General features: G+C 41.2%; 1 protein-coding gene across 3 annotated transcripts in view; it reads right to left on the bottom strand.

Annotated features, from left to right (window-relative positions):
• Positions 1 to 16927, bottom strand: part of slc25a26 (solute carrier family 25 member 26) — an 80103-nt gene that overhangs the window by 18798 nt on the left and 44378 nt on the right. For all 3 annotated transcript variants that reach the window (XM_021316237.2, XM_012862237.3, XM_012862241.3), the window contains exons 6-7: positions 5907 to 5951; positions 121 to 190 (exon numbers count right to left, since the gene is read on the bottom strand). In XM_021316237.2, the coding sequence (XP_021171912.2) occupies positions 121 to 190; positions 5907 to 5951 (115 nt within the window). The remainder of the gene's footprint in view (positions 1 to 120; positions 191 to 5906; positions 5952 to 16927) is intronic.

Genomic DNA, 16927 nt, shown 5'->3' with positions numbered 1-16927 from the left:
GTCGTTTCTATAAAATTGTCCACCATCTACCTATCTATTCCTTTCTCTCACGGCCAAACACCCGTCACCCCCACCCCCCCACCTGCCTTCGTTCCCAAAGCTACAAATAATCCTCTGCACCTGCAAAAGCTCCGCACACCGCCGATTGCCAAGAGTGGAGCGTGTGACCTTGCCTCTGCGACCACAGCGTCTGGAAGAAAGAGAGAGAAAGGTTGCTGATAAAATATGACGAGAAAAGGGCAACAAAGATGAAAAGAGGGACAAAGAAAAAGGAGAGAGAGGACTCCTGTTAGAGGAGATAGGAGACATATTGAAACCACATTGGGAACCTTGGTCTGGGATCCAGAAACCTCAGATTTGGAAAAAAAGGCTTTTAGACTATTTTTATTCTTTTTCTTCCCTCTGATGCCAAAAAACTTGGTTCCCAAGAAAGGGGTTGTATGTGTGAGTTGGAGATGCTGGAGTAATTTACATGATTTTTGTCTTAGAATTTGAAGTTCAAAACTTCAAATTCTGTTTCTTGGGCTGTGAGAAGATCACCAAACGGCAATAAAAAAATACAAAAAAAACAAAACGTTTTGTTATGGCCATGCCACTGACTACACAGTCATAGGGATGACTGCTGACTTGGCAGACGTCACAGGAATATACTGACACTGGCCACAACGTAGGCAAATTGAGTGGAAGAAAAAGAATTGTGATTAAAAAAAAAGGTGCAAAAGTGACCTTGATCGTCACATTCATATGGTTAGCTCACTCCTCAACGGGAAACTACATCAGAACCGTCTCACCTGGGATAAGGAGAAAAAAGACTGAACTGTTGCTCAGTGCTCTTTTCATACAAATGTAAGTTTTGTATTTAATTTCTACTAGAGTCCAGGATAGAGCAGTAAGGCACAGAATCCAAGTTGCCTGAGGTCCAGTGGGAAGTTTCCATAATCAGTGATGATGTGGGGTACCATGTCATCCTCCCTAACAATGCCAAAGGTACCATTTCCTGCCTTAATGACCATGGTATCAGTGTGCTTTTTTGCCCGGGAGACCTGCCTGACACAAACCCCATAAAGTACTGACAAGAGGAAGATTAGAGACAGTGACCCAACAATGCTGGAAGGCTGCTCTAAAAGCAACCTGGGCTTCCATTACACCTTAGCAGAACCATAGGCTGATCGCCTCCATGCCACGGCGCATTGATGCAGTAATTCATGCCAAAGGAGGCCCAACCAAGTATTAAGAGCACATACTGTACAGTACATGGACATCCAGTACCAACATGGACATCATATATCAATATTTTTAAATGTCCTTGCTTTATTGAATCCTATACATTCTTATTAAAAATTTTTTTTAAATAAGTTTTTTTTCCTCAGCCAAAATGTAGGTCCTTTACATTTCCACTGAAAAGGAAATGTGCTCGGTGGACAAATGTAAATATATTGGCTACATAAGTGTGCACACATTTGGATACATCAAGAATATTTATTTGTCACTGCGGTTAAATTTCTCTTTGACTACTTCAGTTCACATTACACATAAGGAAGCCAAACAACTGACAAACAGGCAATGAACAAAGGTTACATTTTCTATTTTATTTAGGAAAGTCACAGATAAAGATAATGAGGTAGTAAGGTGCTTATTGAACAATGATAATTTGAGGCTTCATTTACAGCAACGTGCATTTAGATATTCTGAGACGATAGTGTGCAAGTAGGCAGTGACATTAAGGTGATTGTAACGTATGACGGGCTAGTAACAGCGGGGTGATTTTAAAGTGTTGGATTGAAGTCTCCCATCAGGGGGCGATTGCCCTCACAGCTCTTGGGAAGAAGCTGTTTGAACATCCTTTGGTTTATGCAGCTTAGGTCTGGATTTTTTCTTGAGTACACACAATTATCAGCTGATCTCATGAACCTGAAAGGATCTTATTGTGTCAAAGTATTAGTCAGGAGAATGTTGTATAAAAAAAAAATCCAATAATTTCACCTTTAAAAACCACAGTAGAGTCAAGATGCTCAGCAGTAATTCAAGAAAATCTAACAGTGAAATTCCAAAAACTGGACATTTTCTTAAAAAAAAACCCAGCTATAGACAAGACTAAAACTGGTCAGGGAGGCAGCCAAGAGCCTGACAGGAACAAAGGAGCTGCAGGAATCTCGGGTTAGTGCTGGTTGAGCTCTCCATGTCAACAACGTCTTTTGTTTTCTTTGTATGTCTGGACCGAGAAGGAGGGTTGGAAAAAAAGGAGCAATTATCTTTCAAAGAAAGCATCCAGGCCCGGCTGAAATATTCTAAAACATTTTTGGAGAATCTGCTATGATCTGAAGAAACCAAACTTGAAATTTTGGGCCAGATGAGCCAGAAGATATGCTTTGTACAAAAAGCAACACAAGCACGTCTCCAGAAGAATGCTTTGATGGCAGTGAAATGTGGTGGTGGGGGCTTCATGGTCTGGGCTGGCTTTTCCTAGAACTGAGTTTGTTTATTTCAAGGTGAATTCAATTATGAGCAGGTCCAAATACCATATCAGTTCTGACCCAAACACTTCAGGTCTCCGAGTGAAAGCTGAAAAGTGCATGATGAAAAGGGATGTTATCTTTCAGCATCACTGTGGACCCAAGTGTATTTCAATAGAAATAAAATAGAATAACAATAGACTAGCTTTACCAGAATAATGTTTTGAAATGGCCAAAAGCCAGAATAAGGAACTAAATCAGAGAGAACATCTATTGGGTCATCTGAAGAGAGATGAGGACAAGATTTTGCCGCAGTCTGATCAATCTGGAGAACTATAACAAGGTGGATCCTCAACAAAACATTAATCTGAGGGTGTGCACACGTAAACAACCAGGACATAGTAGCTCTTTAATTTTCATACAGCTAGTAATTTTGTTTTTCCAGTTGAACTGTCCAGGATTTAACGTCACATTAAAGGTAGAAAGAGTCTTTAAGTCACAAAAACCTGATATTTTAACAGTAGAGTGTACTTCTGTATATAAAAAAAAACCCATATCTGAACATTTTATTTATACACAGGGAGAATATAGTTTACCTGATAAACTCAGCGAGAACAGAAGTATTTCTTCAAGTACTTTGCTTGTATAACTTCTCATATAGCTGAGCTAACCTCCTGGCTATGAGGGAAACCACCTGATGTTTTTGGTTGGAGTTTGAACTCCGAGCGAGGTGCAGGCTGCCCCCCCCCCTTCCATCAGCTCAGACGAGGAGAGCGACTGGTCAGAGCTGGTGTCTGGATGAAATGCGACTGAACAGCTGGGCTGCCTCAGGGCGCTGCTAGGTATGAGCACTTCTAAGCGAGAGCAACAGCATGGAGCCATTACTGAGATTTTCTCTGTTCCCAAACCTTGATGGTTTAGTCGACAGCATGTTATCTCTCTCTCTCCTTCGATCCGGCGCACAAATCTGGACATCACTGAAACCGTGTGTGTGTGTGTGTGTGTGTGTGTGTGGTCATGTAAACACCAACAAGTAAACACACGCAGAGAAAGAAAAGGACGGTCCGGTCGAGCCCAGGACGGATCATGTGTCTTCCATTAGACGTCAGATCAAATAGGACATTTTTGTTTTCCACATCAAAGACCTCACGCTGAGGGATTCCTCCGCCGCTCCCCCGTCTTCGAAGCCTCTCCCTCCCTCACTCGCCTGTTCATGAATAGATAATGAGGGGCAAATCCGGGAAAACAAACTTTTTGACCCGCAGACCCCTTGTGCCGGGGTCCCACTTTGCACCTGGGTGACTTCCCACAGGAAAGAGGCCGTGGGTCCGTCCGTGAGAGTCGACGTCTTCGTGCTGTCGCGTGCTTTTGCTTTTGCTTTTGCACCGAGGCCGGCCGTGTTCGTGAAGGTATTCGACAAGGTCAGATTGCGTTCCCATCACGCCTTGGACTTAAAATTCCCAGGATGTTTCTGCGGCCCTGTGTTTGTGTTCGGTCGTATGCTGGAACCGTTCCGCCCTCCCGTTTGAGGTCAGAAAAATGATGGAGCAAAACAGAAGATACAGCCGCTAAGAAAGCAGGGTCAGAAAAGAAAATCTGCTCTTGTAAAATGTATGTGTGAACATCACTGTAAAAGTAACTAAAACCCCTTCGAGTCTTCCACATTTTGGCACGTTACAAGCACAAGCTTTCATTAATGTCCCTGAGCTGTGATGCACAAAGTGGTGCATAGCTGTCAGTGTCATGCATGAAGGCATCGAAATTAAAAGTGTGTTGGTGGAGCTCACACTTTTGAGAACATTGAACACAACAATACTTTTTTTTTTTTTTTTAACATGACATACTCGTAGCTCGGCTCATCAGGCTACTCTGTTCAGGCCCCCAAAGAGGGGGAAACTCTTTTATATATAAGGATTTTTTATATTTTATGTAAAACGTTTATTTAAGAATAACAATCTGTCAACTAACACGTTTCTATAATAGGTTTCACTGTCCTTCTGTGATGTTTCCAAAGGTTCTTACTTTATTTCCAAACTTATGTTGGTCAATAGCAATTAATTCATGTTTTGTGCTGTGGATATTTGGATATGTGCGCATTGGTCAGCCCATCTATTTCTATTTTTTTGGGGTACTTTTTCCTTTTCCTTTCCTACTTAAATGTGATGCTCTGATGAAGAACACACATTGATACATACTGCTCTGTTAATAGAGTTGGTTTCTCTGCACTTGGGCTCCTGACATTACCAGATTTTTGTCCCGCTAAAATACACATTTGGTATAAATTCACAATAACTGTAAGGATGACTCACATCTCTCAGCAACCAATGTGTAAAATCTGCCTAAAACCCCTCAAACCTTCTCAGCTTTTTTCAGCGGGGAAACATGGTTTCGAATCAAAATCCCCAGAAATACACTGACCAGCTGAGGTTAATGCACTGAAAAGATGTCTGTTTTATTTTTTTTTTGCTTGCTCTATCCATTTTTCTTTCCAACAGCTGTGTTGGCTGTGTGCAAAATGAAGAGAGGGGGGGGGGGGGGAAGCCACAACGCAGTACTTAACAATCCCAAAGAAACAGATGGGAGTAAAAGCCACACACATTCACTGACTCCATCACTCTTCTTTCATTTTAAATTGAATCCGTTAATTTCTGAAGACCTTAGTGTTCATTCTTGAGGAACGACAGAAAGGAAACCGGCTTGCCCGTAATTAGCCGCCTTAGCTTCTCCTAATCAGGCCTGCTATTGTATCTGAGGAGGGGCATAATTGGCAATGAGGAACAGAGAACAGGGGTGGGGGGGGGGCAGATTCCAGCAGTTTAGCTCCTCCCTAACGGCCATGTGCAGATGGCCTGGAGAGAGAAGGCCTTTTGACTGAGAGACAAAGAGACACTTGTGGCCGACACGAACACATATAAACACAAACTGCACGGCGTATTGTTCTGCTGCTCTCCGGCCGTTAGCTCCCAACGCTGATGGAGGGTTTGACTGTCTGCTCTCGAGACGTGATGTCACTCCGCCTAAATGCCGTCTTCTCAAAGAGAAACGGCCTTTTATTGGCTCAGGGCCACGGAGCGAAACGAGACAGAGGGCGTCGGGACAGGAGAGCCGCAGAAGAATAAAGACATTACAGCAGAAAGTGAGATACAGAGGAGCGGGAAGACGACACCCTGACAAATTTAAGGCGTGCTCGATGGCAGTGGTAATGGCCCATTAAACGGTGCTAAAGTCACATTTTTTTTTTTTTTTTTTTGCCTGCCACAATGATACAGGGGAATGCAGAGGAGGAGCCTGCTGTAAAAGTGTCAGGAGGTTAAGCATCGGGCTGTAACTTTACCACGGATTTATCACTGAGTATTATTGCTGGAAATTAGGCTACTGAGATGATATGGCCATACAATAAAAGCACAGAAGGAATAAAATGACTGTTTTTACGAGAAACAGAATGATACGCACCTTTAAATATTCCCAAAGCGGGAACTGCACCAGCGAGAAAGGGATCTGAAAAACAAATCACAGTTTTAATAACTCAATTAAGTCTTTGGAAATTATTATTATTATTTTGCATTCCAGAGTTTCTGGCATTTGTCCTTTCTTGCCATTATTTTCTATCCCCTTGTCACTTGTAACTATCCCATAAATGTTTACAGTCTGGCAAATCTGACTGAATAGAAGCAGTGCCTCGTACAAGTAGGTGCAGACCTTGAACAGTTTTGTCCTAATAAAATCACAAACTTCAGTGGATTTAATTCGGCTTTCATGTGACGGACGAACACAAAGTAGCGCTTAATTGTGAAAGAAAATTCTACATAATTTTTTTTTACTAATAAAAATCAGAAATCGTTCAAGACATGTCACAAATCTCCTTTTGAATCAATATCTGGACTTTGACTAGGCCATTCTAATACATAGATATGCTTTTGACTAAACTATTTCATTTAACATCTTAGCTATGGCTGATTGTTTACTGCCAAGTCTTTCCCAAACTCTAAGCCCTTATTTTTTTACTCATCCATTTTTCATGATTGCCCTGAGGTTTCTTGTTCCTGGTAAAGAAAAAAATCCCCACAGCATAATGCGGCCCCCGCCACATTGCACTGTGGGTGATGGTTTGTTCATTGTGGTGTGTAGTGTTACTTTTCAGCCAAATAATGTTTTGCTTTAAGACATTAGATTCAGTTTTGGTTTAAAGTGACCCGAGCACGTTCTTCCACATGTTCGCTGTGATCCTTACAGGGATCTCTACAGCTCCTCCAAAGTAGCAAAGAGCTTCTTTGCTGGTTCTCTGGTTGACGCTCTTTCTCGGTCAGTCGGGTTTAAGTGGACGGCCATGTCCTTGTAGGTTTCCAGTGGTGCTGCACTGTTTCCATTTTCAGATGATGAATTGAACAGTGCTCCATGAGATGTTCAAAGCTCAGGATTGTATTACTTTATTATTCCCGCTTTAAACTTCTCCACCTGTCTGCTGTGTACCTCGATCTTCATGATGCTGATAGAACAGCTGGATTTATACTTAGGCTTTATTTCAGCAGTATGAAATTCAATATTTTGTATATTTCTGACCAAAGAATAAGATTCTGATGCTAGCTAAACAAGTAGGCAAAGAGGTAAGCTAAAGTCGGAATACGCTGAGGATTTTCTTTTCTGGAGACACACCAGGAGCGATAAGGAGGATGTTATTGCAGTTATCTGAGCATGATTAGGTATCTGAGCCACCAAAACGGGGAACATTGAGCTGACTGAGCATCTCCTGGCAAACCATTACAGGTAGGTGCTGACATTGTTAGCAATTTTGTAGTTTGTAGATGTTTTGCAGAAAATGTTACTTTCTGAGATATATAGTTATGTTTAGAGATGTCATGATTATTTTAATCAATCAGCTGTTAAACAAATACAGCTGAGTAAACTCTGTCCTGTTAGCCAGCCAGTTAAGGGTACAGCTTTGCCCCTTTATACTTAATGTTCATTTTGATGATAATACAAAGGTTTATTTGTGCCTGTTAGAGGAGTTGTAGCATGCTTGTCTGCTTAAAGCAGATTTCTGAAGCGCTGGAAAATGAGGTGTGCTGCTTCAGTATCGGAAGGCGTGACAGATACTAATCAGTTCAGATCAGAATCGTAATCAGAAATACTTTAATAATCCCAGAGGGAAATTACAGTTCCAGTACAACCATCCATCACAGACATCACAAAAATTTCGGGGGAACGATTGACTGAGGCCTTGCTGCCGAGGACCCCGCTTGACGCGGTTTCCATAAGGCGCTGCCTTTAACTCTATGGAAAGATAGGAGCCACATTTATTCTTTTATAATTACACTATGCTTCACTGTTCTGAGGAAAAACTAAGCAGCACAATGTTTTGCCATATTTCCAACAAAAAAACAAACAAGCAAGCAAATTAAATTAAATCTGTTTTTCACAGATGGCAATGAAAAGAATTACATAGAGCTCACTGCGCTAACATAAGTTTTACTGTCCCGTCGTGTCATTTTCAATTTATACAATAGTAGGAAGCAGTATTTTCACCAAAACTGCAGCTCAAGTTGTGATGAAAAATGTGTTTTTGACATGTTTCTCTTGTTCAAACTCATCAAAAATTTACACATGTGTTCATTTCATTTGTTCTTCTTAATTTATATTTGTTTTGGTATGAAAAGAATAGCCAGGAAAAGATCTTTAAATTACATGCAAATGGTCTCCATTTAGTAATTACGTGGCTTCTAAAATTAGGCTTTTTATTTAGGGATGTCTTAGAATAAACAGGGCTTTACACATGTTTCAGATACACACACTTCAGATTTCTATTTGTATAATTGTCCTTCCACTGTATATTAACGTGCTACTTTGTCTACATCTTGGTCTATCACATTAAAATCTCAATAGAATACATTGAAGCCTGTAGTTTGTAGCAAATAGTTTATGTTGATATAGAGAAAACAGGAGAGTTCAGCGAGACGGATAAGAGGGGTGTGATGCTGTTGGATTCACCAAATCGGCTAATGGAGGAAATTACGCCACAGAGAAAAACTACAGCTCTGTTAGGGCAAAGAGGCAAATAACACAAACTCAAGACTACGCACACATGTGGAGCGATGCAAACACACGCACAGGAATGGGCACAGCTATTATAAACAGGCGCGTGGAGAAAAAACACGCAGAAACACTAATTCACACAGACTTATACACACTGTCATTCTTCGCCGCGAGAAGAGCAGAGCAGGACAGGAAGGAGGAGAGGGAACAAAAACAAATTCACAGAGAGAAATAAATATGGCCGTGTCAGCGGGCTTTGATCAGAGCAAAGAGAGGATCGCTCATGCAAGCGAGCCGTGTACCTCTCCGTTCGCCTGCACTGCTGAACGGATCCAAGAGCGAGTTAGCCAGGCAAAACGACAACACATGACCTGTCCTTACGCCTCCAAATTAGTTTATTACGCACTTACTTCAATTGTAATCTCCATACAAAATCACTTAAGCTCAACTTCATGATCACATACGCTTCCTGGTGCCCAGGACTTGATAAAACGCTGTACAAGTGCAGGCCATTTACCATTCGTGACACAACGGACTAATAAATAATACAGAAATGTGTGAGAAGTAAGTCAGTGTACTGTACAGGAGCTACATGAACTTATTACTTGGTCGGGTTCCTATTACATAAATTACTGTATTAATGCAGCTGGATATGAAGGGGATGGGTCCATTGCTCTCCCCACGTATCTTTAATAGCATCTTTTAAACTCCATCACATTCTGCTGATAAACATTTCTCAGATACTGAGCAGGCATCGCCAATGCCTGGATCTATAGATAGATAGATTACTCAACAATATAGCCACCCACTTAAAAAGGGTCAATGTTAATCTTTAAACATTTCTCAGAATAAAACACGTTTAAATCCCTTTGGAGCTGTTTTGATAGCTCGGCAACCTAGTGTCCCAGCTGTACCTGAATGCAGCATTTGTAGCTCTTGGGAAAATCCCCCTTCACCAACATCAATTCCTCCATCTGTTAAGATGCACGGAGTCTTGGCTGACCGGGTGCTACAGGAAGCCATTTAGGCATCAGCTGGTTATTGTCCGGTATCTGTGATATTTACATTTGGCTTGACATGGTTTAAAGCTTTTGTGTGACTCATCCAGTCTCTGTTAAAGGTGTCATTTCTCACACATCCAAAGATGCACAGCAGCGCAGTGCTCCCTATGGCCATTGCTATATACAGTCCATAGTGGTTATTGGTTACTGACTACCTCCTAAGGTTGATCAAGGACGTAATATTGGATGGTGGACTTCAAACCTTTGTTCCATGTCGCAACCATTCAGATGATGGTGAAGTGTTAGAAAACCTTTCACAGATCACAAAACCAAAGGATGATCTGAAAGAGGCCACTTGCTCTAGCTGCAGTCCAGGCGAACCTCTACAAAACTCATAAACAAGCTGTGCTTCATTAGCCCCATTTACACTACCCTTGTTAAACCGATCCCAGCTGAGACCAGTCTGAGCTTGGATCAGTTAACCAAGCCAAGACGACCGTTTACACACCACGCTATCCCGGTTCCTTGGTTGCTCCTCGCCTCCTAGTGACGATCTGCAGTACTGCTGCTCTCTGGGATTGAAGGCAGGACAAAGCAAATCAAAACGGTGGCGCCCGTAACATTCAGGATGTTATGGCTAGACAGAGTCGGCTTTTGGGACGTGGATAAGACAAACGAACATCTAATAAGGATTTACAGACGCAGGAAACAACAACAGACGCTGATGTTCATCACACTGCTAAGCAGAATCATCACTGGAAACCATGTGGCACGGTAAGGAAGCTAGTATTATTATGAATGTCTGAAATTTGTCTGAATGGAGTGTGAATCGGGACGTGCAGCCAGACACGCCGGAAAAACCGCGGACAGTCCGCTGACTGTAAAGGCCCATTCATACCCTACGTTTGGCCTACACATCCGTATTTCTGTCCGTACGTTCTATCCGTTGACTCCTTCATACCTCTGTCCGTTGAGGTGCGCAATAACCAATATTTCCTCTAGGTGGCAGTGCTGGGTGGCAATAATTCGTCATTGATCAAACATGGCGACGGTCCAAGACGTGATTTTGTTGTATTTGCTCCGTAAGTAAACTTTTTGTTTGTCCCTGTGCCCCGGACACACCACATCATATATGTGTGGGTAGTTGCGGACAAGCTCCGCAAGTCGTTCCTCGAATCCCGCCATTGTTTAAAGTCCAGAATTATAACCTTCTTCGTGATTTTTTTGACATTTTGTACTACAAACTCAATAGCGCCCCCACCTTTTCCGGTAGTATTGCTCCGTATTGATCCGTTTCGTCCGTAATCATAAGCTCCCAATTTTCGTGTCAAAATACGGACGAAATCGTATGTATGAAACACTCCACACGTATCCGTCTTTTACGTGAGGTATGAATGGGCCTTAAGTGGATGACGCGGTCTGCTCATGCGCTCTTCGCTATCAGATAACCGGGCCAAAAAAAACACAGGCCGAGACCACATCTGGAACCGGTCTGCATTTAGCGCGGTCCAGTTATGTCTAGCTCGGTTCAGTTCAGTCTGCTTATCGTTTACACTCGAGAGTTATCTCGGTTACCGAGCTCGGACTGGTCTCGGTTGGGTTAAAAAAGGGTAGGGTAAACGGGGTAAATGTCCTCTTAAGGCTAAGGTTATGCCTGTTGCTTGCGCACCTTTTTCCACAACACCTTTTGCTTCCATTCAACTTTCAATGAATATGCTTGAACACCTGGGTTGGAGACCTATAAACGAAGGATTTGAATTTCACCACCGTAAAATATTTAATGCCCTTTTTTCAGAGGCTAATAGACTAGTACTACATATAGTTATGTTTATATTATACTGAAAATTACTATGAGAACAAGTTACTAAAATAGGGCTGTGCAAAATATTGAATCTATCACAATCGCAAACGTCCACCTGGATGAATTATGAATGAGTTTCATGCTCAGTATTTATATCATATATCAAACCACTTGGATGGACTCTAGCTGGCCTTAATGCTTACGCTTGATGTATATGTTTGGTGGGTGAGCTGTGATATTAAAGAAAGAAGAGCACCTGGAAAGTGTGAGTTAGTTGGAACAGATAGCCATTGTAGATTTTAACGACAGTGTTGCAGTTGTATATTTGTTTAACATTTTTTAAATTTTATTGTAGCGCTATATTAAAATGCTCCTTTTTAATCTTTTAGGGCTAACTATTTGCAGACACCTTGCCTAATGTTGTTTTGTCACCTTTGCGAGTGACGTAAAGCTCAGTCAGGGTGCGCTGCACCTTACTTGACCTTCAAAAACTCCTGCGGTATGTATGTTTTTGTTGTTATAGAGCGTCTCTATAGTGCACCACCGTCTAATGAGCTGTAGTCCAGTTAGCAGGAAATGGAGAGGTTACACATCAGCACACAACAATAATAGGAGGGGTGAATCAGAAGTGTTGTAAGTAAACTGTTCCTGGCGTTACCGTACGAGTATAGGCCAATACTCGTGACGTCGTTGGCCAATTTCTGCTGCTTTTTGTAAGTTGCATGCCAGAGCTTTAACACAGAAATGTGAAATTCAATACAACTTTTGTTTATTGGCTTGACCGAGCAGCGTGGTGCGTGGAGAGTCAGAAACGTTCGCCCATCTGGTCTGTCTGGGCAGACAGAAGCAAATTCCCAGAGTCCACGGAGATTATCTAAAAACTTTATTTGACGTACTCTGCGTCTGGCATCCAGCCCCCTGAAAGTGGAGTGTTATAAAGTGCACCTGTGTTTTATTACCCCACCGATGAGTTCTTTTCCAGGCCGTGAAAAGAGAAAGCGGGCGAGAAAGAGAGAGAAGGAGAGGAGGGAAAATAGGAGGGAGAGTTGGAAGGAGTAAAGGTTGTTACATTTCAAAAGTAAGCAGAACATATTGTACCGATACAATAAAATAGAAGATGACCCTTATAAACTGATGCTCTGACCACTTTCTGAAATAAACTAGAGGTTTTTGACTTCTTTTACAGAAACAAGTTTGATAAAGTTTTAGTTGGGTAAGTTATCTTTTAAAGCTACAAAAACATAACTGCTCCTCTTCCTGATTTTAAAAAAACACAAATGTCATCAGTACAACAGCTAAAGCCAGGTGAAAAAGACTTGTCCAACGTGATCGGCGCACCTAGTCGCTGCTCGAAAAACAGGCTGGAGGGTTTGCAGTGAGTGCAAAGAGTGAGAAAGACAGATGGTTCAACTGAAGATCTGGAAAGAATGATTGACGAGATTTACGACTTGCTTTGACACCCCTGGCAGGCCGTGCATGGAGCGCGTGTGCATTGGTGTGTGTGTGTGTGTGTGTGTGTGTGTGTGTGTGTGTGTGTATTTGCAGGCGTTACCCAGTAGAGAAGACACTTTTAAAAATCTTATGTGGTCTGAAGAAACTGCTAAGGCACACACACACACACACGTTTAATGTATATAGTGAGGACTGTGTCTTGATTTCCATAGACTTCCATTTACTTTCAAGCTTTTCTTAGGCCAAGCCCTGACCATAACCCTAAACCTAACCTTTACTGATTCATACCTAACACTAATTGTAATCTAAACCTAACCCCTAGCCGAGAAAAAAAAAAAAGTGAGGACCTTTTTTTGGTCCTCACTTTACATCAAAGTCCTCACTTTACTAGTAAAATAAGCAAATAATGTTCTTGCTCAGCCGTAAGCACAAGAACACACACACACACACACACACACACACACACACACACACACACACACACACACAAACTCACGTTGGCATGTCTGAACCTGACTCGATGTGAAAACTGACCGAATCCGGGACAGTTCTTCAGTTTGTGTTGATTTAAGTTCTGAAAATCCCACACACAAAAGGGCGGCATGAGAAGAATTCAGTGTTGTGTTTTCCTTTTGTACCGCTGAAATGCCTTGCTGTCATCTTGCATCGACATGATCGGAACAACCAGCTCTGTAACATGATGTGGGTGCAATGACAGAGCGAGATGAGAGAAGTAATAGATCCCAGGGTCGAAAGAAATGAGGATCAGAAAACAGGCTGCAGCAGCATAATGATATCTAAAAAAAAAATGTTTGTCTTCATTATAAAATAAACTGGATTATACCACCACTGAACGTCAAACATCCATTAAGCCATTCCCTCAAAGGTAGACATATTTCACACATAAAATCCAAAATTATCGCATAAAGATGTTGGTGGTAACATAAGGCTGGATTTTGATTGGCAGCCCTTCTGTGGACTGCAGCTCCACTCATCTTTCCACAGGGTGCTAACAGCAGTGCGACCAGCTACCGTAATAGCTGTTGTTGTGCGCAACTTTTTTTTCTCATTTATTAATTGGTGGACTTAAGCACATTTCCAGGGGATATCTTTAGCTGGGAAAAGGTTGTCCAAAACGGGGACGTATGCCCACCTTAACTTAGAGGCTTCTTTGAATACAATAATGGCCCTCACGGCTCGCCACTGTAACAATAGAACGACAGGGTCAGAATTTGAGGTAAATAACATGAACATGTTGATGGACAGTGTAGAGGAAATGTTTTGGTGTACTTATGCCCATTAGTGGCAACTGAGCGTCCTTTAAATGCCAAAGCCTACGGGAGTGTTGCTGCTGACAAAGGTCGTACCTTTAGGACCGCAACAGACCCACTTTCTGAAGCCTACTTCCAACTGGATAATGCACAATTTCCCAAAGCTTCCATCATCTCAAACTGTTTAATGTGACGACGAGTTCACTGCACACCAGTGGTCGCCACAGTAAGTCTAGTAGAGCATTTTTGGGAGGTGGTGGAACGTGATATCACATCATGGATATGGAAGTGACAAATCTGCACCTGGATGATATCATGACAATATCACACACACACACACTAGACTTTAATATTGTGCCAATAACAGTGAAGACACTACACACATTAGGGACAGATACAAAAGAAGAACTTGTTCTTTTTTCCCCCTATCTTGATATTTAGCCGTCAGAGTTGGGCCTTCTGGGTTGCACATGCATTCATGCAGAACCTGAAGTCTACAGAGGACACTATAACTGAATGTTAACTGGTTTCCAAACTGGTTTTTATATTATCCTGTTACACATCAAGTCCCCAGCCTAGCAGTGCTGGACAGACACAGTAATGAAGGCTGCCAGGGTCGTTCCACGGTGGGCTTCACTGAGGGCAGCCAGGTAGAATAAACTCCAGAACGCCGAGTTCCTAACTGCTGACTCCGTCTCCCCCTGCCTCATATAATGCCTCAGCTATCTCTGCATATGTAGCTCCATAAAGCCAAGCTAAGTCCTTGCGCCTGTGTGTATGTTTGAATAGTGGACGATCAGCTCAATAATTCAATGCTGAGATTGAAAGAATCCACATGCCTGTAATACTTTACTTAATAATTAATATGTTTAGTCCTCAGAACAGAGCGAAGCAGCAATTTACAGTGCTGCCCATTGTCGTATTTCCCTTTTAATTAAATGCATGCTGTAGTTGTTTCACTCATCATTTAGCAGCAGAAAATGTTTCCCCTGGGAACAAACAGGCAGAGATGTTTATGTCCACTGAGAAGACTGAGGTTTACCACCGACTGCCAAAACTCAGCTGCAGCATGAGCCATTTGTGCACACGGATGCCTCCATGAGCAACAAATTAATCATAAACATAACCAGGGAGGAAAAAAAACATAAAACACACCCACGGCATTTAACACATTGCTGAGCACTTAAATATATATATATATATATATATATATATCTCTAAAGCTACAAAACAGATGAGCCTGAAACAGCAAAACTTTAATTATACCCTGTTTTCCTCATGTGATTTCTTGGATATGTGGCCATGACGATCAGTTTGGTTTTCGATGTAACATCTTAACAATTGGCTGTGGGTGGTCCTGATTCCAGCAGGATTATTCCAGCAGACTTTCGTAACCGGCTGACATCGCTCCACTTCAGACAGAAATGCAATAACAACCTTTAGGGGGAATATCAATTAAATTAGAAACTGACATTTTTTTTTTCGTTCCCTTCGTTTTCAACTCGCTTCATTTTTCAAAATGAACACTTCAGTTTAAGACAATTACAGACAAATTATTTTAAATAAATGTCCTATTTATTATGATTCATTTTCACCGTGTATAGACCAAATTAATCTAATTATAATAAAGCACAATAATAGATGCTGTGCCATAAACAAATCTTTTATACATAAAAGCTGCGTAGCCACGTTATTTGAGATTTTTTAATTTGTATGTCAATAGCTCACCCTGGTTGCATACAAAGTTTATCTGAAAGATTATCACATCCTGCTGGCGTATTAGTTGTTATTTTGAAGGTTACTCTATGTTTTTGCTCAATTTGTAAGTAAATAAAGCCCTTCGAGTTTATTTTTAATAACAACAGAGGTACGACACTGCGCATGTGCACAGGGGATAAACAAGATGGCAGCTAACGGCTATTAGCAACTTCCAGCGAAGAGTGGAAACAATGAAGAATGTTCCAAGATCCATTGTAAAAAAAAAAAAATGTAACAAATTATATGATTCTAAGAGAGAAAAGACTGGAATAGTGCAGGGAATACAGTATGAAGGTTGGTGTTCACTGAAGCATATGCTAAAGCTGTTGAGGCTCAGATGTGACTGCAGAGTTGATTTTTCCCCCCAAAGCCTGACACCACACATGACGATAAAAAAAACGTAGATAAAACAGGTTTGCTGTCTGGGCAGGCGGCAAGCTCAACACACCACACACGAACAGATTTCGCTTTAGATCATTCAGATATCAGATGGGAAATCTTGCGAATCCTCTCAACATCAAACATGAGTTCAGAGTAAATAAACAGGAAGAATAATGGTGATAGTTTGTGGATTGATTTTAATGGAGAGAAAAAAACGTGGTTAAAGCAGAGACGGGACAAAAATCAGATTTAAAATCCTGCCGTGTGAACCAGCCTTTAATGCTACACTGCCAGACAGGAGACATAAAAAAAAAAAAAAAAAAAAAGTAATCCACTAACAACTATTACAAAATGATAGAGACAGTTCAAGAATATTTATTGTCATTATGTGTTACCATAATGACAATTTTTATATTTCATATTTCAGTTTATCAACTTTGTAAACACACTGTCTTCATTTTAAAATAACAGTGAAATAAAGTTTCACCGGGACAACTCACTCGCACAGCATGTCCAAACAATATTTATTTTAGCTTTCCTAATATAAATCTTAAAAAGAAATCAAAACTGGCTATAATTTGTATTTACAGGCCAATCAATGCTTTACAAAAACCAGTCAACCAAAATTGCCCACAATATTTAGATCAAAGCATCCCTGGACAAAAATAATGCGACTTGGACTTTAACAACTTAATTTTGATTAATTTATTACAAAAACTGCTAATAAAAAAAAAAATCACACGTTTAATAACATCTCATTCAAAAATTAACAAATTTTTG

Source organism: Fundulus heteroclitus, chromosome 20, assembly GCF_011125445.2.
Source record: "Fundulus heteroclitus isolate FHET01 chromosome 20, MU-UCD_Fhet_4.1, whole genome shotgun sequence".
Taxonomy (NCBI): domain Eukaryota; kingdom Metazoa; phylum Chordata; class Actinopteri; order Cyprinodontiformes; family Fundulidae; genus Fundulus; species Fundulus heteroclitus.
This window is presented reverse-complemented; position numbering and strand designations above follow the sequence as displayed.